The 21,035-nt window shown below is 46.9% G+C and overlaps 1 protein-coding gene and 1 long non-coding RNA gene across 2 annotated transcripts; one reads left to right on the top strand and one right to left on the bottom strand.

Annotated features, from left to right (window-relative positions):
• The first annotated feature begins 10,807 nt into the window (after window positions 1–10,807).
• On the top strand, window positions 10,808–19,071 carry LOC114854620 (uncharacterized). The gene is made up of 3 exons (XM_029149211.2): window positions 10,808–12,030; window positions 12,919–12,972; window positions 17,689–19,071. The coding sequence occupies exons 1-3, from the start codon at window positions 11,643–11,645 to the stop codon at window positions 17,913–17,915; spliced, it is 669 nt and encodes a 222-aa protein (XP_029005044.1). The 5' UTR covers window positions 10,808–11,642; the 3' UTR covers window positions 17,916–19,071.
• Window positions 14,893–16,875, bottom strand: LOC129604028 (uncharacterized). The gene is made up of 3 exons (XR_008694557.1): window positions 16,495–16,875; window positions 15,434–15,535; window positions 14,893–15,180 (listed from the first exon to the last, which is right to left on the bottom strand). It is a non-coding gene; the product is annotated as an uncharacterized LOC129604028 (long non-coding RNA).
• Window positions 19,072–21,035: the final 1,964 nt, after the last annotated feature.

Here is a 21,035-nt window from a genome sequence, read left to right as displayed (position 1 = left end):
GTTAAACAAATGAGGAACATGGTGCTAAACACATGGGATTTCATTTCAGTCATTTATTTAGCCATATGTTATATATAGTCATCCGGTACAGAGCACATTGTTGGATGACTTCTGATGTTTTGAGCTCCAGTCTCTGGTTAAATAAACCTTCCTTAGTCTAGTAGGGCCGAGCGTCTTTATATCCACTTTACGTGGCCGTTTTTCAGAAGCAGGTGGCAGATCTCAGATGGATCGGGTGAGATTAGCACTGAAGAGAGTCTTGAAGCGCATCGGACCCTGACAGAAGGAACGCGAAGCCTTTTCTCTGTCTGAAATGTCTGAGTTTACTGTAAAAGTAACGGTACTCCGTCTGTGACATGGGTCATAATTGTCGATGGTGGAGCTCTGGCCTTCATTAATTGCAGTTTGATCTCCATGTTTACACCTGCTGCTGATTGGGAATGACTGGGTCCATTCTGGAAGCATAGGAACCAGAATCTCCTTTAAATAAGAGTTGTTTATAATGTGTTGTTCCAGTGTTGGCCACTGGAGGGCAGGCGCAGCCTGACTTCACCCGCTCATTGATGTCAAACATGAATAAATCTGCCTGCTCTCCCTCATCACCACCCGCTGCACAGACGGCTCTGCTTTGCTGTTGTCTAGAATCTGTAAATGTGCCATCAAGTGATCTTGAGAGTATCTTGAATAATTTACACTGTTATTACTTGTCACCAGTTTCTCCTTCCTTCATGAGCCTCTTACCAACAGTAAGAGGCTCATGAAGGAAGGAGCCAATACGAGAATCAGGAGTTTCAAGTTACCTTTAAATGTGCAAGATCATTAATTAAAAAGATTCTTCTAATTAAATTTCTGGAAGCGATAAGAAAACAGCTTCGATAAGAGGCTTGAGCGGAGATAGCGGCTCTAATTACATTAATTACTTTATACCTAGAGGAAAAATCTGAGTCAATAAGTTCTGCAGGCCCCTAATCTCTTCATAGAGTACAGCCTGATGTGGACCACAGCTGGACGTTCGCTCCAGTCTGACCCGCTGCTGCCGAGCTCGGCCGCTCCTCTTTGATTTGCAGCAATTAAGCTATTAAACGCTCTTAACAACTGTGGAAATGGCTGCTCATTCTTCACAGCGTTGTCAGTCCCCGCACGTCACGCCTCCAGCGTCCGGCTGCGGCTCAAGTGTGAAAGTCAAAGCCCACGTCCAGATCTTAATGATCAGACGGGCCTGCAGGACGTCTGCAGCATCGTCAGCTGTTGCTGCTGTGACGTCACGGACACGGAGTCTGAGCTCACAGCGGCCCAGAGCACAAGCAATCAGCTGATTTCTTTCTTTCAGATGACTTTGCATCAGTAATTCTGCTTCACGTTTGTCTCTGCCCTTCTATACTTTTGTTCTATTTTAGGCCTCGTACAATATTAGATGATACTTAACGTAAGTGACTGTTCTGTTCTTCCTTTAGGGATGAATGTCATCTGTTGGGGAGGATGAAAACATTCACATTCACTCGCCTCCAAATTGACCATCAAATATGCAATGAAGTGAAAATGTGTAAGTCAGCATGGCTCACATGGTAATGGATAAAAACATTATAGACAGCATAGGAACCAAGACGACCCAGAATGCATTGCTAAACATTTGCTGCATCTTCTCCCTTATTATTGAAGTCGTGGTTTCCTGTAGGTGCAGCTTGCGTTTGGTTACGTTTGGTGGCGCTTTATGGACGCAGCGGCGTCTCCTCACAGCTGATCGCCCGTCTCGTTTATGCTTCTCGCACACGGGTCATGATTGATTAGCAGCCCAATTAAAGAGCGGCGACGGGGCGAAAGTTGGACGAGGAGGTGGCAGAATCACAGCACTCTCCTCCTGAGTAATTCTTTTAGCCAGGGTGTAAATCCCGTTTGCTGGGGGCTGATAATGGATGTCTGGGCTATCTAAACATGCACTCAAGTGCCAGCTCAATCCTTCAGCCCAGATAAAGCAGACAAATTACACAAGGACAAAAGAACAAGTAATAAAAAACAGAACAAGTCCCTGAGGGTTTGTGGCCGTTTGTGGCTGTGGATGCGCTCGTCGGTGCTGAGTCAGATGTTTGAGGAGTAGAAAACAGAACTAACTGTAGATGTGCTTCTGAATGACTGATGAATTGATCCTTTAATGGGTTATCTCTGTCTCGTTAACCTTCGCCTGCGTGCAAATGATGTGTTGGATTAAACAATGGGGTCTGGCCGTGGCAGGCACTCCGTCTCCTGACAGACACATTGATCACGACGTCACGTCCAGGAGCTCGGAGCCATCCATCACCGGTCGCTCCTCTGCTCCGGGTGGCAGCGTCATTTAACATTTTTATAAATGGCTTCGGCTTCACGTACCTGCACAGGAAATGTGTGACATTCTGAAGTCCTTTGTGAGTCAAACAGAGACGTCCAGGCTGCTGCAGGCTGCTGCAGGCCTGCGTCCAGGCTGCTGCAGGCTGCTGCAAGCTGCTGCAGGCATGCGTCCAGGTTGCTGCAGGCCTGCGTCCAGGCTGCTGCAGGCTGCTGCAGGCCTGCGTCCAGGCTGCTGCAGGCCTGGGTCCAGGCTGCTGCAGGCCTGCGTCCAGGCTGCTGCAGGCCTGCGTCCAGGCTGCTGCAGGCTGCTGCAGGCTGCTGCAGGCTGCTCCAGGCTGCTGCAGGCCTGCGTCCAGGCTGCTGCAGGCCTGCGTCCAGGCTGCTGCAGGCTGCTGCAGGCTGCTGCAGGCTGCTGCAGGCCTGCGTCCAGGCTGCTGCAGGCTGCTGCAGGCCTGCGTCCAGGCTGCTGCAGGCTGCTGCAGGCCTGGGTCCAGGCTGCTGCAGGCCTGGGTCCAGGCTGCTGCAGGCCTGCGTCCAGGCTGCTGCAGGCTGGTGCAGGCCTAGGTCCAGGCTGCTGCAGGCCTAGGTCCAGGCTGCTGCAGGCTAGTGCAGGCCTGCGTCCAGGCTGCTGCAGGCCTGCGTCCAGGCTGCTGCAGGCCTGCGTCCAGGCTGCTGCAGGCTGCTGCAGGCCTGCGTCCAGGCTGCTGCAGGCCTGCGTCCAGGCTGCTGCAGGCCTGGGTCCAGGCTGCTGCAGGCTAGTGCAGGCCTGCGTCCAGGCTGCTGCAGGCCTGCGTCCAGGCTGCTGCAGGCTGCTGCAGGCATGCATCCAGGCTGCTGCAGGCTGCTCCAGGCTGCTGCAGGCCTGCGTCCAGGCTGCTGCAGGCCTGCGTCCAGGCTGCTGCAGGCTGGTGCAGGCCTAGGTCCAGGCTGCTGCAGGCTGCTGCAGGCTGCTGCAGGCTGCTGCAGGCCTAGGTCCAGGCTGCTGCAGGCTGCTGCAGGCATGCGTGCAGGCTGCTGCAGGCTGCTGCAGGCCTAGGTCCAGGCTGCTGCAGGCTGCTGCAGGCCTGGGTCCAGGCTGCTGCAGGCACGCAGGGACGGCTGGAGGAGGTCCACCGCCACCTCTTTGCAGCGTCATTGCTGGGATTTCATGGTCGTGGCCTCCTCTGGGGCTGAAGTGGAAGGAAAGTGCATATAGTTTCAGCTGCTGCCTTGTGTAGCAGAGACCAAGGACCCCGTGTTCCCCCATAAGCACAAAGTAAACAAGGACAGGAAATGAATCGGAGCATGGATGCATGCGGGACGTGCCTGTGCCTCTCCATTAGGAAGATGTCAGACGTGACAGCAGGACGCTGCTCCGCCCTTCAGGGACAGAGCAGCGGCGCCGCTCCACCCACACTGCCTTAAAATGCAAATTGCTTCTGGCCGACGCTCCGCTGTGGACGGGGAGGGTCCGCAGCTCAAAGTGACCTGGTTCCAGCTTCAAAAGGCCGCGCACTGTGATGCAGCACGAGGCGGCTTAGCAGATAATATCATCCGACAACAAGGCCAGAATGTGCCCCAATGCTGAAAATGTTCCTCACTAAAAAACACAAGGACAAAAATAACAGTTTAAATCTGCCTTTTCTGACAGTGGTTCACGTCTGTTTCAGTTTTCCTGCACGGCAAATAAAAGATATTTTCTAATAACAAGACTTCCATGAAGACGATTTCAGACACTGTGTATTTATAGACAGATTTGTGTAACACAGCCCAGCTGCTCAATGAAATATTAAAGTAACACAACATGTTTGTGATGTGAGCCCGCAGGACGCTCCTGCTCCGCAGCCTGACGTGAATCTGACAGTCTTCCTCAGCACAGGGGCCTTTCTGGGCTCCCACTGCCGCCTCTTATCTGTCTGCCGGAGGAAACCGGGAGACTGACACGTACCATGGATGCGTGCGTCTCCAGAGACTATTTTTGTGCAACTCCGCAACAAAGCCAATGGAATGAAGAGACACTGAATACCAGGGAATTCTGGGTCCCTTAGAATTCCAAGGCTATTAATAGTTAACTTTTATAACTCTCATCTTTGAGGCCACTTCCTTCTTTCTCTGTGAGGTCATTCTTCTGTTGCCGTTTGCACAGAGCAGCATGAGTTTAATGTGGGGTATCCGTCTCAGCAGCCCTGTGGTTGTGAACGTCTGCCTCAGTTTAACTCACTCAACAAGCCACTTCAGATGGATGATGATGCACGGGTCAGTTTGTATGTAGATATGATGAGCTGATTTCAGACAGTGTGAGTCTGATTTAATCCGTATTAATCTACACCTGTAGCTCCGTCTGCAGGCCTGTGTGAAGCGGTGCATAAGACTCAGTTACTGAGGTGAGGAGGAAGCAAAGATGGAGGAGGAGCTCATCTCCGCAGGTTTGGAGCTGCTGCTGAGTTATCAGCTGTGTTTCCTTGTGTCTGGCTCGTTTCCATGTGCTGAGCTCTAACGTAGCTCAGTTCTGTGGCAGTAGATCACCTCCTGTGTACGACTTTACTTTAAACCAGCTACACTTGAAACGTGTGTACGTCTTGTTTTGTAGAAACTTTCATATCTGGTCTGAAGGAACATGTCTTTGATTTCACACCCAGACTGTAAGAAAACAAACATTCTCTCAGCTGTGAAACAACACTTCACCGCTCTGGACTTTGAATAATTGCCAAATCAATCAATTAGCTCCTTCTGGACACGCGGCTCGGAGGAGAAAAGGCTCCAGAGGAGTTTATTTCTTTGCTGTCAGGTGACGGAACAACAAACAGAGCCCGTGTGTCTCTGAGGTTTGTCGGAGGCACAGCTCTGGGGAAAAGGTTAATAAGGACATGGCTTCTTTAGGAGGAGGCAGCGCCGTCACGTTCCCAGAGAGGAAGCCTGGAGCAGGTCTCAGACACATGCAGCGCAGGAATATTTTAGAATATTAATTGCATACTTAGTATTCTGTTGTCATATGGCTTTTATTAGTATTCCATCAAGCCAATGAGCCATGAAAGGGCCAGATGCTGTGTCCTCATCTATCCCATAAATTCTGCTCCTTTGTCAGTTATCAGTGTCTGTGTGCTCATCACGTCAGCGATCCGGTGTCGTGTATCTATTAATTGGACCAGTGAGTTTCAAACTGGATTAATAACACTCTGAGGTGCGTTGTGCAAGAGGCTGCAGATGGAGGAGAGCGCCTGGTTCTCCCTCGCGTTCCTGGACCTGTGCTGAAACGGGGAAACTCTCCCTGCAGCTGCGACATCGTTGGTGTTTAATTAGGTTTTAAGGCATGTAGGCAGCTCTGTGCTGCACCTTCATCCTCCTCAGTTTTAACTGAGCTGGAGTAGATTATGCGCCAGAGCCCGTGAAGTCTCAAAAAGCTTATTTAAGATGTTATTTGAGATACTGTAGGAGCAGGAGTCGTACTGAGACTAAATGTGGCTGTTTGTACCAGTTTATTCTCATGTGGCTTCTGTGACTAGCAGCGTTCCTGACGCCGACGCTTTCCGGCCATTTAATTACACGCGAGACGTTCATTTATGAACTTCTGCTCACTATTGCGTCCTGAAACTTGGTGATTTACGTGTGTGGACGTGACTTTTATGACTGTGTCGGAGGTGAGAGTCAATGGAGCACATGAGCAGAGGTCGTCATGACGGTATAACTCTCTTTTACTGCACTCCAGGGTAGAAACAGTGTCGCCATCACGACGTTGGCCTGATCTTCATCCGGTGCTTCCTCTCCATCCTCTCATCTTTCTAAATGAATGTGTGAAGCTGCTGCGCTGCGTATGAGCGCTAGGTGTTAGGGGCTGACGGAGGCAGCCGTGAGTACATCTGAGATCACAATGTGACACATTTGATTTATATTTATTATATCACCGCTGCAAACTCAGTCACACTCAGTGACAAAGAGAGTCCCTCAATTCTACTTCAGCTGCTAATAGATTGTAATCTGTCGTGGTCCTTGTTGTGGGGTTGCTCTTCATCTTCTTTTAGATTGGAAAAGGCCAAGATTGAAACCAGAGCCTCTGGGAAAGACGACATTTATGGCTCTGTCAGAGACAGATAGGGGTCCGCGGCCATGCCAGACCATGACGGCCCACTCCATCAGTCCCCAGTCAAACTAAAGCAGATGTGGAGAACAGATACAGCTGGGGGTTCCTCTGAGAGACAGAGAGCTGGACCAGGGAAGGGCCATGGATTCTACTGTGTTGGTGTTTGGTGCATATCTCTGCATTGGTACACAATGAGCCACTATAGCAATCCACTGAGGATGTGGATGGTTGTTGGTGGCGCGTCACCATTCATACTCCTTGTTGTGAGGTCGCTGACAGCTTCATGCAGCCTCAGTCAGTGTCACACTAATGACATTAAATCAGTGCAATGGCTGTGGGTTAATCTGTGGAACTGAGCATCATCCTTATTGTCCTGACATGCTGTCCTGTGAACTCCCCCATCGTTATCCGGCGTCAGTGTGCTGAGGCGGAACATTAAATGGCAGGAGAAGCGTGTTCACCGTTCACCTCCAGGAAATCCGGCCGCTGCGACACAAACCGCTGTGAGATTAAACAGACGTGCCGTGGTTTCATAACAGTCACACGCAACATCTGGCCTCATCCTGCAGATGCTGATCAATGAGTCACAATGAGGCTTTCTCCCCCAGCTCTGCTCAGGATGATGCACTTTACAGTTGAGTCATCGTGGAACCAAAGCTCCTTTCTACCTCATGGAGCTTCCATGTTCATTCCCAGTTTGATCTGTAATGACCAGATGCTCATCTCCATCACACGCTCACTCTGCTTTTTGAGCCTTGCGCCTCTCTCTGTACCCAGCAGGGCGACCATGTCTGTGCATGTCCGCACTCCTCCAGCTCAACGTTTGTGATAATTACATTTTCAGCGAGCAGATTTCTTCTTAGCGACACAAGGAGGGGAAGCAGTGAAAAGAAAATCTTCCCTGCGACGAAGGAAAAACAGCAGAAACAAATGTGTTCCATCAGGGGAGGGACGGCCTGGAAAGCCCAGCCACAACAATCCATTTGCCAGAGGTTTCCATTATCACATCTATTTTGGAGGCAGCCAGGAGGAGAAGAAGATCACAAAGAAATCGACTCCAAAACAAAGCATCAGGCATGAAGGCGCTAAATATTGACCTTTAAAAGGAGACTGGAAGCTTTTGTTTTGAACCTGAACCAATGTTCAGTTTTTAAGACTTGGAAGAAGCAGTTTCAAAGTATTTCTTAGTAACATGATGAAACCTTTGCAACATTTTCTAGTGAATTAAATTCATTTTTGTGTTTTGCATTTAAAACACAAGTTGCAGTAATGCAGGGAAACCCCCCTCAGCACGTTTGACCGACGCTGCAGCAGATGAGAGGCTGTTTAATGATTCATGGTGGCGGCGACCAGAGAACCAGAGTGACTTTGCCGATCGGGCGGACACGGGTCCTTATAGTCCCCAGGACGGAGAGGGATGCACTCACATCGATCTCAAAGGAGGATCAAACCTGGGCAGGAATAAGCAAACCTTTGCGTGATGCGTTCATGGTCATTTTTCGTTTTTGGGAGACTTTATGATCGCTTGTCCCCCAGAGGACGGAGCAAACTGTGCTGTTCCACATCAGTTCCACTTCGGGGACGCTGAGGGGGACTCCCTGCGCCAGATGTGCTGCGCCTCTGGCTCAGCTGTGGGACGGACACATCTGAACATTAACTCACACCCTGACAGCAGCACTTTATTGCTTATCACGGAGACTAATTACCTCCTGCCACGCTGGAAAAGCCTCCGGGAACGTAGTTAGTGAAAAGGGTGAATCCCAATTAACGTTCCGGTAAAAAATTCGACTTAGTGTCTCATCCAAGGTGAAAACAGTGCCAGAGAACAGCAGTTCACAAAGATAAGTGGACGAGGTCCAAGACGGCAGGATTTAATTTATGGGGCTTTAATAGCAAATAAACCTCACACACATTTCCACGTACTGAGGACGAAGCATGAATGTTGTCGCCTCATCCTGCTGCAAATCAACCAACAACCTGGTTCTGTGTTGGTACTTTTTACATTTGTGTCTGGACAATTTTAAGTCTAAATATAGTAATAGTGCATTTCTAATAATGATTTTCCATTAATATTGTTCAAGCCTTTCATACAAGCCATCGGTGCCGCTGATGTGAGGTCGAAGGAGTTTGCAGTGATACAAAGGTTAAAGTTGAGCTGGGAGGATTTTTCAGGAGACTCCGACCACCTGGGACGAGCAGGACAGAGCAGCAGCCTCAAAACGAACGCCCTCGGTCTGACCTGCACACCATCCGCTTCCTAGTCGACGCTCACCTTGGTTTTTCTATTTGAAATATGGAGACACTGGATGGAGCCAGGTCCATTTCTCAAATTAATCTCCAAATGATAAGGATTGCCTGCTCTGATGTTATTAAAATCATCCCTGTGTCAGATCAGATGATAATGATCATGAGAGATAAATCCAGATTCTGTGTCACCTGTAGCTTTGTAGCTGAGCCGACATAACATAGACATAAATAATCGCTTATTCACATCCAGTCATGTAACTCAACTGAGATAAAGCCATGGGCTTCCAGCTGATGAAACAAACCTCAGGATTATGAACAAGAATCTGTCTGGAGTGAGGACAAATTCAAAATACTTTGTAGCTGTTATCAAAACTTGATCAAGATCCAGAGGGGGAAATGTTTGGTCCAACAGTGCAATTCGTTACACTAAATGTTAGCTCTGAGTGCAGTGCGACGACATCCAGAAGCTGCAGCAGCCAAATTAGAATATGGAGAAGAAGACGCAAGGGCAGACGCAAGGGCAGACGCAAACAAACGCAAACAGACGCCGGAAGACGCAAACAGACGCAAACAGACGCAGTCCTCGCTGCACTACTTCCTACTGTTACTGTTATTTTTGGTGCCTTTATTCAGTTTACTGGTCAAATTAGAGCTGAGGCTGCAGTGAAGAGAAACACAGTTTGGAGACAAAAGTCCCTCTGACCTACAGAGTTATAGACAATGCAGTGGATTTGATAGAGCGACTCAAAATACATCTTTCCAATTTCATTTCCATGGTGGAAAATCAATAAGGCCCAGAGTCCTATTTACCTGCAGAACACCAGGAAGGAATGAGGGAGCGGAGGCAGGCTGACCTTCGCCTCACGTGACATCCTCCTCATGAGACGCAAAGAAGATGCTAAATAGTCTGAAAGTTTCAGGTTTGTGTGTGTTCAGGGATGTGTATGGGTCTTCATAGGAAACTGCTTATATAACTCACACTTCCTGAACAAACCGATTCATCATGAAGATACCTTTGTGTCTGAATGATGTTCAGTTCCGCTGAAATGTCACGAAAAGGGCGAACAGCAGGAGACGAGCGTCCAGGAGACGGAGCCCTGAGGTGCAGAGGCCTGAGAGCGGATCTCCTACGAGCTGCTGAGGATCGGGATCTGACACCAGACCTAAAAAGGACTTCCTCCTCCGCCGCCTGTGAGGACGAGGTGTCACCTGTGACAGGGGAGCTTAATTCTGCCCGCAGAATGGACGAGCGTGTGCTGGGCTCAGGCCGTATGTGATCAGAGCCAGTCCAGTCTGAGCGGTGACGTTCTTCAGATGAGCCGGAGCTGCTCGGACACAGCGTCTTTATCCAGTGGGAGTCGATCAAAGAGGCCTGATTAACACAGGAGACGAGGCTCTGCTCTGAGGACGGAGACGAGCGCCTGAAGATCAAACCTCATGACCTCCAGCCTCAGCGCCGGCATGTCGTGCTCCAGACTCGCTCTTTTACCAGGAATCAACCGTCAGGACAGTTTGTGGGAGGCGGAAGCTGGAGCTGACTGTGGGACATTAGATGAATTTAATTTCAAGCTGCGCCACTTCTGCGGGTTTCTAGCTTTACTTTGAACCTTTGCTGCCTTAAGACACCTTCACATTTCATGTTTTTCCACTGAACGAACACAGCTGCAACAACATGACATCCATTTGCGAGTGCTGATGCTCCATGTTGAAAATCTTTCAAAAACCCCCTCTTCACTGTGACAGATGGACCTCTGAAGGCTGCGTCGGTGACTCACTGGATGCTGTGATTGATTTAAGGGTCAATACGTTTCCTCTGAGCTGATCTTTGAACAGCTGATGTGATCTTAATTGAGTTTCGTTCATCCCCCTCAGAAAAAAGAGGAGGCGAGGGACATGCTCAGTCCTCAGATCCACTAAGGCCCAGTTTCACGGACAGATTCAGAGGTTCTTTTGTGGTGAGACGACAAAAGAAGCACAGAATCCCGTTTCCTCCTTGTGGTGACACCGGACAGATAATCAGACACAGCATTGTCTCCTCTGATGACGGCTTCTAGTTTGACAGTCCTCTGCTTGTTGTGTCTGTATCTGTGCTGAGTGTGTTCACAGATGAGCCATCATCAGAGATTTGCCCAAAACTTTATACTTGTTATATCTTTTATTTGTCCATTTTGAGCCAGTGCCTTGTTGTGCTTCAGCTTCAACATAATGGCTCTGATTGCGGAGTGCTGTCACAGCTGGACTGATGCTGTACTGACTTGTTTGCATGTTTATCCACTCCTGTTTTTATATCTGGTTCCGCTCCCACAGACGACAGCTCTGTCATTTTTCTTCACTAAGGATCATTCTCAATGAGATCCGATTTTGGATTTGTTGACAAAACGCTGTTCGCGAAGTTTAAGGCACTAAAACGAAGCACAACAGAGACATGAAGTTTCCTTACCTCAGGAAACCAAAGAGCCTCGCTCCATCTGAAGTCCACAGGCAGGTTGAACAAGTGGCTCCGAGCTTCTCCCGAGCAGCCGCACAGTTCAGCGCCAGACGCTCAGCGAAGCGAAGGATCAGCGCCTCATCCGCGTAATTATCTGCGTCTCTGCACGTGAACTCCGCGGGGACGAGCAGTCGCAGATGCTTCTTCCTTCGTCGGACGTTTATCGTTTGGGGAAATTCCGCACGGTCCTTTCATTGGATTACACTGCAGGCTGACTGTGTTGCTTTTATTTCAATCTGGGAAATAAAACGAAGACTTGATGCGCAAAAGCGGCTTTTGTGGCGCGTAAAAGCCGCGCGTCCATCAATGACGGGCGCCGCGTTCGTTTCAGTGACACAGGGCAAGTTTTCCGATGTTCCGACGAGCCTCCGTCGCGCGCAGGTCCACATCTGGGAGAACGCCTTGGATTATCACATGTACTATCTGTGGCTTTGACGGATGTCCAGTTTGGAGCGTGCGGCTCGTCTAATTGTGGCGTAGGAGGCTTTTTGCGCATTGTTGATCTGTGGCGCGTGCGTTTCAGAAACAATGTTTTTATGCAACATCAGCTCCATAAAGGACTGGAGCTATTTTCTGTCTCAGATTTTACCTTTGATGAATAAAACTGCAGGGTTGGTGAACATCGACAAAGCCGAGGCTGTGACGACCACCACGGTGACAGCGTTGCAGCCGGACCGCGCCATGAGCGCGAGCCACCCTCCTCTGAACTCCAACCACACGTCGGGCATGGAGCACGTCTTCCAGTACTCCTACTCGGAGGGCGACCTGCTGTACACGGACCACCGGACCCCCGCCCGGGACCCCATCCCGCTGCCCAAGGCGGTGCTGTACCTGGTCATGGCGGCGCTGGTGGTGGTGGCGGTGGCGTATGCGATAGTCGGACACCTGGTCAAGGATGTGGTCAATGACTTTGTGGGTACGTGACCCTGTGTGTTTGCTACGACGTAGAATCGTGATAGAATTATAATGAGATGTCCCGTGAACACAGCCTCCAGTTCCTTTTGTCGGACACCTGGGACCTCCTGAAGGTTCCTCCTCTGGGCTTAAAGCGGAAAGACAAGTGACTGAAAGCAGAATGAATGCAAACATCGCGACTAATGGATGAACGACGTGATGTGGGGCGTCCTGAAAAGGAAGCAGACCTTCTTTATTAATGAAAGGGCAACGGTGAGGGTTGTTTGGTGAAGATAAAGCCAGATAAAGGTTCGGTTCTGGTATGAGCCAGTGACCTTGTGAAGGAGACGCTCTGAAAAACGTAGAGAGTGAACGGACAGGATCCTCTGTTTATCAGGGGCTTCCTGTGTGTTCTACATAATGAATGAGTGAAGGAAATAACGGCACCGTGAATGATAGTGAGCTCATCACGTCTGTGATTTAGGCCAAACTGGAGGGTTTTACGTGTGACGTGTCACCAGGTAATACCTCCTCCAGCTGCTTGGAGCCACATGTTGGTTAGTTTCTAATCAATATTCAACAGTGTCATTTAGGAGCAGGTGAAGGGGAAACGTCGGCACAGAATGCATTTTGAGATCTTAACTTATTTATTTATTTTAATCATTACAACTGAATGAAGAATGATTTATTTATTTGATTTATTTTATTTTTTTTATTTATTTTATTTAAGATTTATTTTTTAACAACAAACTTTCATTTTTGTTTTTAGTGAAAGTTTGGATCTGAGGTTTTTTGAACGCTGCTGCTCACAGGGAACGTGTTGTCTGGGGTTCATCTTGTTGGTGCTGGGTGTTAATTAGCCACAGAGTCTGAGCCGCCTCTCATGTCCCTCCTCTCTCACCTCGTGCAGGCGGAGGCAGGTCTATGGCCGCTGAAGGTGACGGCGGTGAAGCCAACCAACCAGGTAAGAAACACAACAACGCTCACACCCGCGGAGACCTGAACCCCCCCCACACACACACACGCACACACACACTTCACCCAGGTGTAAATGTAGACAATGTGTGATTTTTAACAGGAAGGTTGAAAACGCTTTGACTGACAGATGCTTGACATCAAAAACAGCCTGTTGACTGTAATAAAATAAAATATACAAAATAAATACACCATTCATATCATTTACAGCTGCCCTTTATTCAGCAGCAACATAGTGATGACAGTCACTCTCCTGAGTCGGCGATGACAAATTAACCTTCATTCAAAGTTAGGTGTTCTATTCATTTATCAGGGTTCTGCTTTAGTTGTGGTTGAAGGTGAACGTGTGAACCGCAGTGTAGCTGAAGACACATGATCCTCTGGTGTTTGTTTAATGAATCCACTTACAGCTGTTGGAGCGTTTCTGCTTTATAGAATAAACTGAGTATTTGTGTCCTGCTTGTGACAGAAGGAGGAAAATATTGGAATGTTGTTTTCCCCTCGTCCTCAGATCCTCCAGAACACAAGTGACAGCTGTGGCACCCCAGCTTTGTTTGGGAACTCAATCATGTGGAAAAAGTTTGTGCTAATTCTAACAAATATGTTTATTTATAATTATTAAAGGAGTCATATCATGCTTTTCATTCTAAAAAATATTTGACTTTAATGTCTCAGTAAGGTCTCTGTAAATTTTCATCCCATAAAACCCTTTAGATCGTCCACACTGCCCCTGTCAATATGTGGTTCTCACTCCCCATCAGCAAACGCTGTGTTTTCTGGGCGTGTCGCAAGCGAAGCTGCTCACCACACCTCTGTGCGGAAGCGCATACCTTTTTTGTTGTTGTTTTTTTTTTTTTAAATTGGCTCCATGGATACGAGCCACCGCACGGTTAGGATACAATAGGTGGCAGTAGTGCGACATTGAGAATGCAATCCACCACAGAAGAAGACGACCCACTACAGAACTGCACGACATTAGTCAGCTGGTTCATAGCGTAGTAGAACCATACGTCTACGATCCCGAATCTGACCCTGAAGCTGAAGAGGAGGCTGTTGAAGTCACCACATTTCGGCTGATGCAAGATGTGTCTCATTGGTAATGTCACATTTACTTCAATTTAATTGATTTATGTAATTTGCAAAGCGACTAGCGGTTGCTAATGCGAATGCTAAATGGCGTGTGCAGCTTCAATATTCACAACACGACTTACCTGGAAAACTCTCACTAATAGAAAACACTACTTTAGCTCACATTATACAAATAAATAAGTTTGAGAGCATAGCTGAAATAATATAAATACATTTTACATTTACACATTTCACTGTTTTTGTCTTACTTGTGCTGCTGCTCTGACAATTTTATTTAAAAATGTGCATTAATATTTAGAGCAATCACTGCATGACCTACCTGGGAACAAAAAGCATTGGTTCAAATTATATATTGACCTAACGTATTTTTACTGCTTTTAATTATGTTTTTTGTCATTCATGATAAATTTGACAGTAATATGTCTCTGTATCTAAAGTTGTTACAGGTATCTAGTCTACAGAGGCTAGTGAGCTGGTGCTGAGGATTCCTGGGGTGAAGAATCTGAGTTGCCATCTCTTCATGCTTGGGTTTGTAGAAGGCAGTTTCCTGATGGATAAAACACTAAACACTCATAGTATGATTGATGTAGACCACCTGTAGAATAACTCCTTTACCGTTTGAGTAAAATGTGTTTTTTGTGAGTGCAACACTCATTAAGAATTTTTTTAACTTTATTTATATATAATTTATATGCGTTTTATTTATGGCCGCTTCAACTTTATAGCTTACCATATTAGAAAGAGAAAAACATGTAATTTCCATACTATGATTTCCTAAATAAAGTGTTTTCCCTTCAGAAACAGAGTTCAGTGAAATACATAATAGTTAAAGCCAACTTTATTGTAAACCAAAAAAATACACCACTACGCCAAAGCTAGAACAAACTGTTACCTTCACACTCCAATGTGCAATGTATAGGTTACTGAGTTAATTAAGAAGTCTGGGGGTTTGAGGACGAAGGAGAAGCTTTTGCAGGGCCTTGCAGACGAAATGCATGAAAGTAGGGTAAACAGGGAGATGTGGTGATCCTTGTTCTCATCACTATTTGGAAGACTGAGCGGAAGCAGTCCTCTACCAGATGGAAGCTGTGGCTGTCCTCACCATCACCTCATCAAAACAAAAGGTAGTGCAATCAGAATTGTAGATTAGTGAAATGTTAATTATTATGTAGGTCAAAACCTTCTCTAATGTAAGAACACACAATACCAGACAAAAAATTAAACCAAACAAGAGGACAGGCCTGTCTGTGCTAAAACAACAGATAAACAGTTGTTACAATTCAATATAAAATCTAAACAGTATATACCAATTAAAATCTTCTATTACCTATCTTACTGTTGGTACATACAAACTTACATACCTTTACTCCTGAGCTGGGCAGCAGATGTCTGTGTACCAACAGTCTGCAGTGATTTCTCTGTTTGACAGCCTCCTTGCATGTGGGCAACTGGGATTTGCCCTCCTACAGTATAGAAAAGACTGTTACATTTACTGTAAATTGTATTGGTCCTACAAATATAATGGCTATGGTACAAGCTATCGGTAACTGACCAGATAAGCAGCAGGTATTGTAGAGATGTGACTAATTAGCAACTAAGCTTGAAACACAACACAGTAATCATTCCAACTAATCATGTTAGAATTTGATAGAACAATGACATAACCCCCAAATCACAAGTTGATTTAGGCTGTGATACAGGACGGGGTAATAACAAACACAACCGCGTTCATCTGCAGGTTCTTTTTGTAGCGATGACCAGCTGTAGCTCTAAAGTGCAAAGGCCTAAAGGCATGCTAACGGCTAACGCAACACAAACAGGAGCGGCAGCACGTCAACAGGACAAAAGCTCGATCCACCGCTTCCTGCCTGTCGCCGATCGAAGGCCCATCGCTATTAGCTGTTCCCCACACAGGTGTGTGGTTGCACCAACTCAGAGTAGCACATTTGAAAGGGACAAAGGCTCAGTTGACTCACTGTAGCCGTTAGCGACGCTAGCGATTAGCTTGTCTCACATGTGGGTTACTGCATTTTAAACAGACCCAACTAACATATTTAGATATCACAAGTATCAAGCACAAACTTACTACAGCGAGCTAGATCCACCGCTTCCTGTCTGTCGCCGCTGGAAGGGCGATAACGATCAGCTGTTCTCCGCAGGTGTATGTGATTACAGAAAAAGGACAGGCTAGACCCACCGCTCCCTGCCTGTAGCCGCTCGATGCCGTTAGTCATTAGCTTTTCTCCACACAGGTGTGTGGCTGCAGGAGCCCACATGAGCACATTTGAAGGGGACAAAGGCTCGGTCGAATGGCTGTAGCCGTTAGCATAGCTAGCTAGTAACTTGCCCCACACATAGGTTACTACATTTAAACGGACAAACTAACATTTTAAAACATTATAAATATCAAGCATGAACTTACTTCAGTGAGTGGATGACGGACTTTAGGAATAGGTCCTTTTTTTCCAACAGGAGTCGTGAAACAAATCCAGCATTGTACGCACCCTCGTTTGAAATGCACATACGTATAAATGCTGAGGCAGTGTTTCTGGCACCGGTCCGTTAAAAATAAAAGTGACCCACAAATCCTCACTTGTTGTTCCCTGGTAAAATGAAGAGACTTTGGTGTTGGTTAGAACACCCAAGAACCGAACTATTTCTATGGGAGGACTTGGGCGCTGCCGTGCTGGTCTGTTCACGGTGAGTGAGAGGGGGGAAATGGCGGAAGTCCAGTTTTGGTTCGGGATCATTGTGGGGGTGGTGGTTCAGGATTTGCAAGGAGAACTTTCAACCAGTGTGACGAGAACTGGGGAACGGCCTCAGAGTAGGTCGTGGCTGTGTTCATTGGATAAGAAAATTTACGTTTTCAAAATGTGAAAAAAGCAGGAAATGCATTTCTACCGTGCTCAGTGTGTGTGTGTGTATATGTGACCCATAGAGTCATAGGAACGCTCCAAAATGTCTAAAAAGTGGATTTTGCATGATATGGGCCCTTTAATATTGTATAATTATAATGTAATAATTGAAATCTATATTGAATTTAATGTATTTGTTTACACTTCTAGACATAAACTAAGCTAAACCATGTCATTTGAGACAAAATGTTGTGGATTCCATTCGCCATCACCCTTCACTCATTTTTGTGCAGTCACTGAGACCCCCCCCCCCCACGTGATGAGGGCTGGTCATGTATCGCTCGGTGGCTCTCAGGAATCCCGTCCTGCCTTCTGTCTGTTCTCCACACTCACAACTGTCATCTCAGCTCGTTATCTGACAGAACAGTGATTGATGCGCCCCAATCCAAAGGGGCTCCACCGCTCATGATGGGGCTGCTGTGCCGCAGACTTCTCCACCAGAAACAATTTTATGGTGCTTTGCCTCTAATGGAATTACAGAGGCTGAACCCATCATAACTTTGTGTCAGGGCAAGTTCGCAGCCCTGTTCTGTGCATGTTCTACATCCTCAGCCGCTTGTTTCTGGTGTCACGGTCACATGTACATTTCTGTCAAGGCTCGTTCTGATGGATGGCGGTGGTGGAAGAGGCCTGCAGCCCTGTTAGTTAATGGTAAAGTACAAGTAGTCATTAATTCTAATTATTGCCTCTCTGTCGCTCAGACTGGGTGTTTGGCTCTCGTCGCTCCAGCGACCGCAACAAGAGCGAGATCAACTGCATCAGCAGAAATGTGAGCGAGATGAGCGAGAGGCCGCGGCTGGTGGAGATGAGCTCCGTCTCCCTGAACCACAGTAAATGTGTGAGCGGCAGCAGAGCGGAGGCGACGGTGGTCACCGTGGACGAGACCCTGCAGCAGCAGCGCCCTCCAGACCCTCAGTCTGGGACCTAACGGGCCAAGCGGCGCCAAAGCTTTGGGTCCGCGTTGGAGTGGATTTACAGGAAGCGAAGCTCCTTCCGCTGTTTCGTCGCACGCAGGGACGCTGCACCTGTGGAGTTGGTGTCGGAGGGATTTTGAGCTGTGAACCTGTGCGGGAACGTCATCGGCATCAGACGCTGATGCTTGTGTCTGATTGGACTCTTCACTGTGGAGACGGAGAAACAGGGACGGACATGTGCAGCTTTTACGTGGACTGTTTCTTCTATTTCTTCCTCCTAATTTATGAGCCACGCGTTTAAGTGCTTTAATGTGACGTCATGACAAACAGGATGTGGTCAGTCCATTTATGCCATGACTGTTGCTCACTGATTGTTGTGCTGTTGCAGCTACAGTCTAACACACTTCACCTTCATTAGATGAACACGTGAACAGTGGTTTTATTTTCCGTGACGCTGTGAGACACCAGGTTTTTATAACCTCATCACATTTCTATGAACTAACACAGGTCAGCTGTAAATGTCAACCTGCTCCTTTTTGTGCAACGATGCTGTAATTACTGGAAGCAAAAAACTCAAAAGTAAAACAGTTTTTGTAGTTCTGTGTTAATAGCTTTATGTAAACAAGTGCTACCCGAACAGCCCTGGTTACACCTTAAACACAAAAATTGTCAAAGCCATCGATCCTATGAGGCAAAAACAGTCAACTGTGTCACTTTCACTTTTTTAAGTTTTGCAATAATCGTTGTGGTAAAAGTGTTGTAACATCACATTTGTGGCCGAAGCTGTGACTGCTTGTCCATCTGTGTAGTGTCTGATTGCTTTGGACCTTTATTACCTCACTGTTAAGGGCTACGTGCTGCTGCTGATGAGTCTGTGACACTACACAGAATCCTGCTGGCTCCTAAATGCTCTGTGCATGCTGTGGTTAGTACAACTCTCCCAAAGAAGTAAAATCCCAAGTAGCCGATATTGTTCACGCCTGGACCTCAACAACTTCACAGGTTGTTCTTGTTCTGGATTAAAACCAGGTTCACTTTACTGCTACAGCAGCAATTTGTTCCAAAGTTCAGAATCTAAAACTGCAAAAAAGATCATTTTTTTACCACCTTGTCGCTGTCGATCACTGTTTTCCCTTCAACTCTTCTAATAAATATTTATGGTTATTGTAACTGTCATCTAGATATTAACTATGTGCATGTTTGTTTGTTTGTTGTTCCCTGAGTTTTGGGTTCAGTCACAACTTTAGCAGATGATAATAATGAGTGAGTGGCAGAAAGAGTGAGAGAAATACTGTATCAGACATGTTCCTCTGAAGCAGTAAAACAGTGGTATTTTCATACGCTGACAGGACAAAGGATGAAATCACTGATGAACACCTGGGAGGTTTTATCACAAACTCACAGTGAAGTGAAGGGGAGTAGCATGACCTTGAGGACGGACACGACAGCAGGGTCTTTGTACGTTCCCTTCTTCTCCCTTCTATCAGAGATTCTGTAATGCAGCATCCACGGCTGTGTGGATGAAAGTTAAAAAGCACTCAACTGAACACTCGGGGGGGGGGGGGGCATCTGACGAGCTGCGATCCTCCAGATTAATTCAATATCACCATCAGAGCAGCGCCCACAGAGAAAGCGTCTGCGAGGAAGGCGCTAATGCAGCTTCTGAGGCTGACGCACGCTGAGGACAGTTAGTGCGTTACCCACGCTGCCGAGTGCCTGTCAGCCTCCGTCTGCACAAGTGCACGACCCGGGAGCTGAAGAAGAGGAAGGGCACCGGCCCGGCCCGGGCTCGCCTGCGCCCTGCCCGCCGCAGGTCACCATCTGCTGTAAAAGCTTCCCCTCGCCGGCTCACAGACCTCCTGGCACCTCGACAGCCTCATCCCCAGCGCTGCTCCACATCAGCCTCCGAGGGCCTCATCCACTCAATCTAACCAAACCTGGAAGACGGCTGTGATCAACCGCACAACAATCATCTGATTACAGGTTTATTATCCAGAAAAGTAAAACAGGCTGGCAGAAGATAATAACTACCAGTCTGTGTTGACTGGATTTATTATTCTCCACCAGCCAGTTTTACACTTTAAATTTCTGTTAAAGTCCTATAAACATTTTGTTGCTGTAGAAGCCATGAATCTCCACTCATCACTTTTAATTAACACTTTTAAATTAGGATAAGATTGTTATGTTTAAACCCTTGTCTTTTTAAATTTGGTGACCAAAATAATTAGAACCACTGCTATTATGACAGAATGAGGGAGCCAGCTGACACTGCTTCTTTAGTTAGTTGTTCATTTTCGAGGCACATTAGAAATGCAACTACCTGAATGACTTTCTCAGGCCTCCAGCCATGTTGCTTCAGATTTAATTAGGTTTTATTGACTGTCCTTTTCTATCACATCCTTTTGTTTGGCAATTACATAATGGGAATAAATGTGTCAATATTTTTATTTTATTTATTAGACTTTTTGATTTACTGACACCAAATGATCTACGAGGCCCGTCTCTTCCCCTTCAGCTTCACTGCTGCCACTTGACTTTGAGGAAAGCTTTGACTAAATAGAGACACGTCTCACTGCGACAGCACATCCTCCTGATTGTTTGTACTGAAACAGACGAGTGTGGACTAAATTATTGATTTTTGGAAAATGCCACTAGCAGAGAAGACAGTGAAAGCAACAAAAAGTTTAAGTCTGGAAACTTCCTCAGATCAGCGGAACCAAATGTCAAGGCTCAAAATGAAGTCTTTGTTTTTACATCCATTAAATCTGGATTTGTCTTTTCTCTCTGTGTCTCTCACAGCAAACGTGTTCACGTTCTCTTCTTGACCGTCTTGCAGATCAAAACATTTATCATCCAGTCAATGTGCGTCACAAACGACACCACTGTTTTAAGGGCAGCAGAAATGCACTGTGGGGTATTTACTGTGTAAAAGTGCCCTCAAGTGGCCGAACAAGTCAACAGTCATCACATCCACTGCATCTAACTGTAAAAGCGTAAAGATTGGTTTTCCAGTCACTGATTAGGTGTATAACAGTAATATTTAATATAAAAAAATGGGCATTTGTTGACAAATGTCACTGCATTGGCATTAAGTGTAGGAGAAAAAAATCTTAGTTTCAACTTTGCTGTGTGTC

This window comes from Betta splendens, chromosome 4, assembly GCF_900634795.4.
Source record: "Betta splendens chromosome 4, fBetSpl5.4, whole genome shotgun sequence".
Classification (NCBI taxonomy): domain Eukaryota; kingdom Metazoa; phylum Chordata; class Actinopteri; order Anabantiformes; family Osphronemidae; genus Betta; species Betta splendens.
This window is presented reverse-complemented; position numbering and strand designations above follow the sequence as displayed.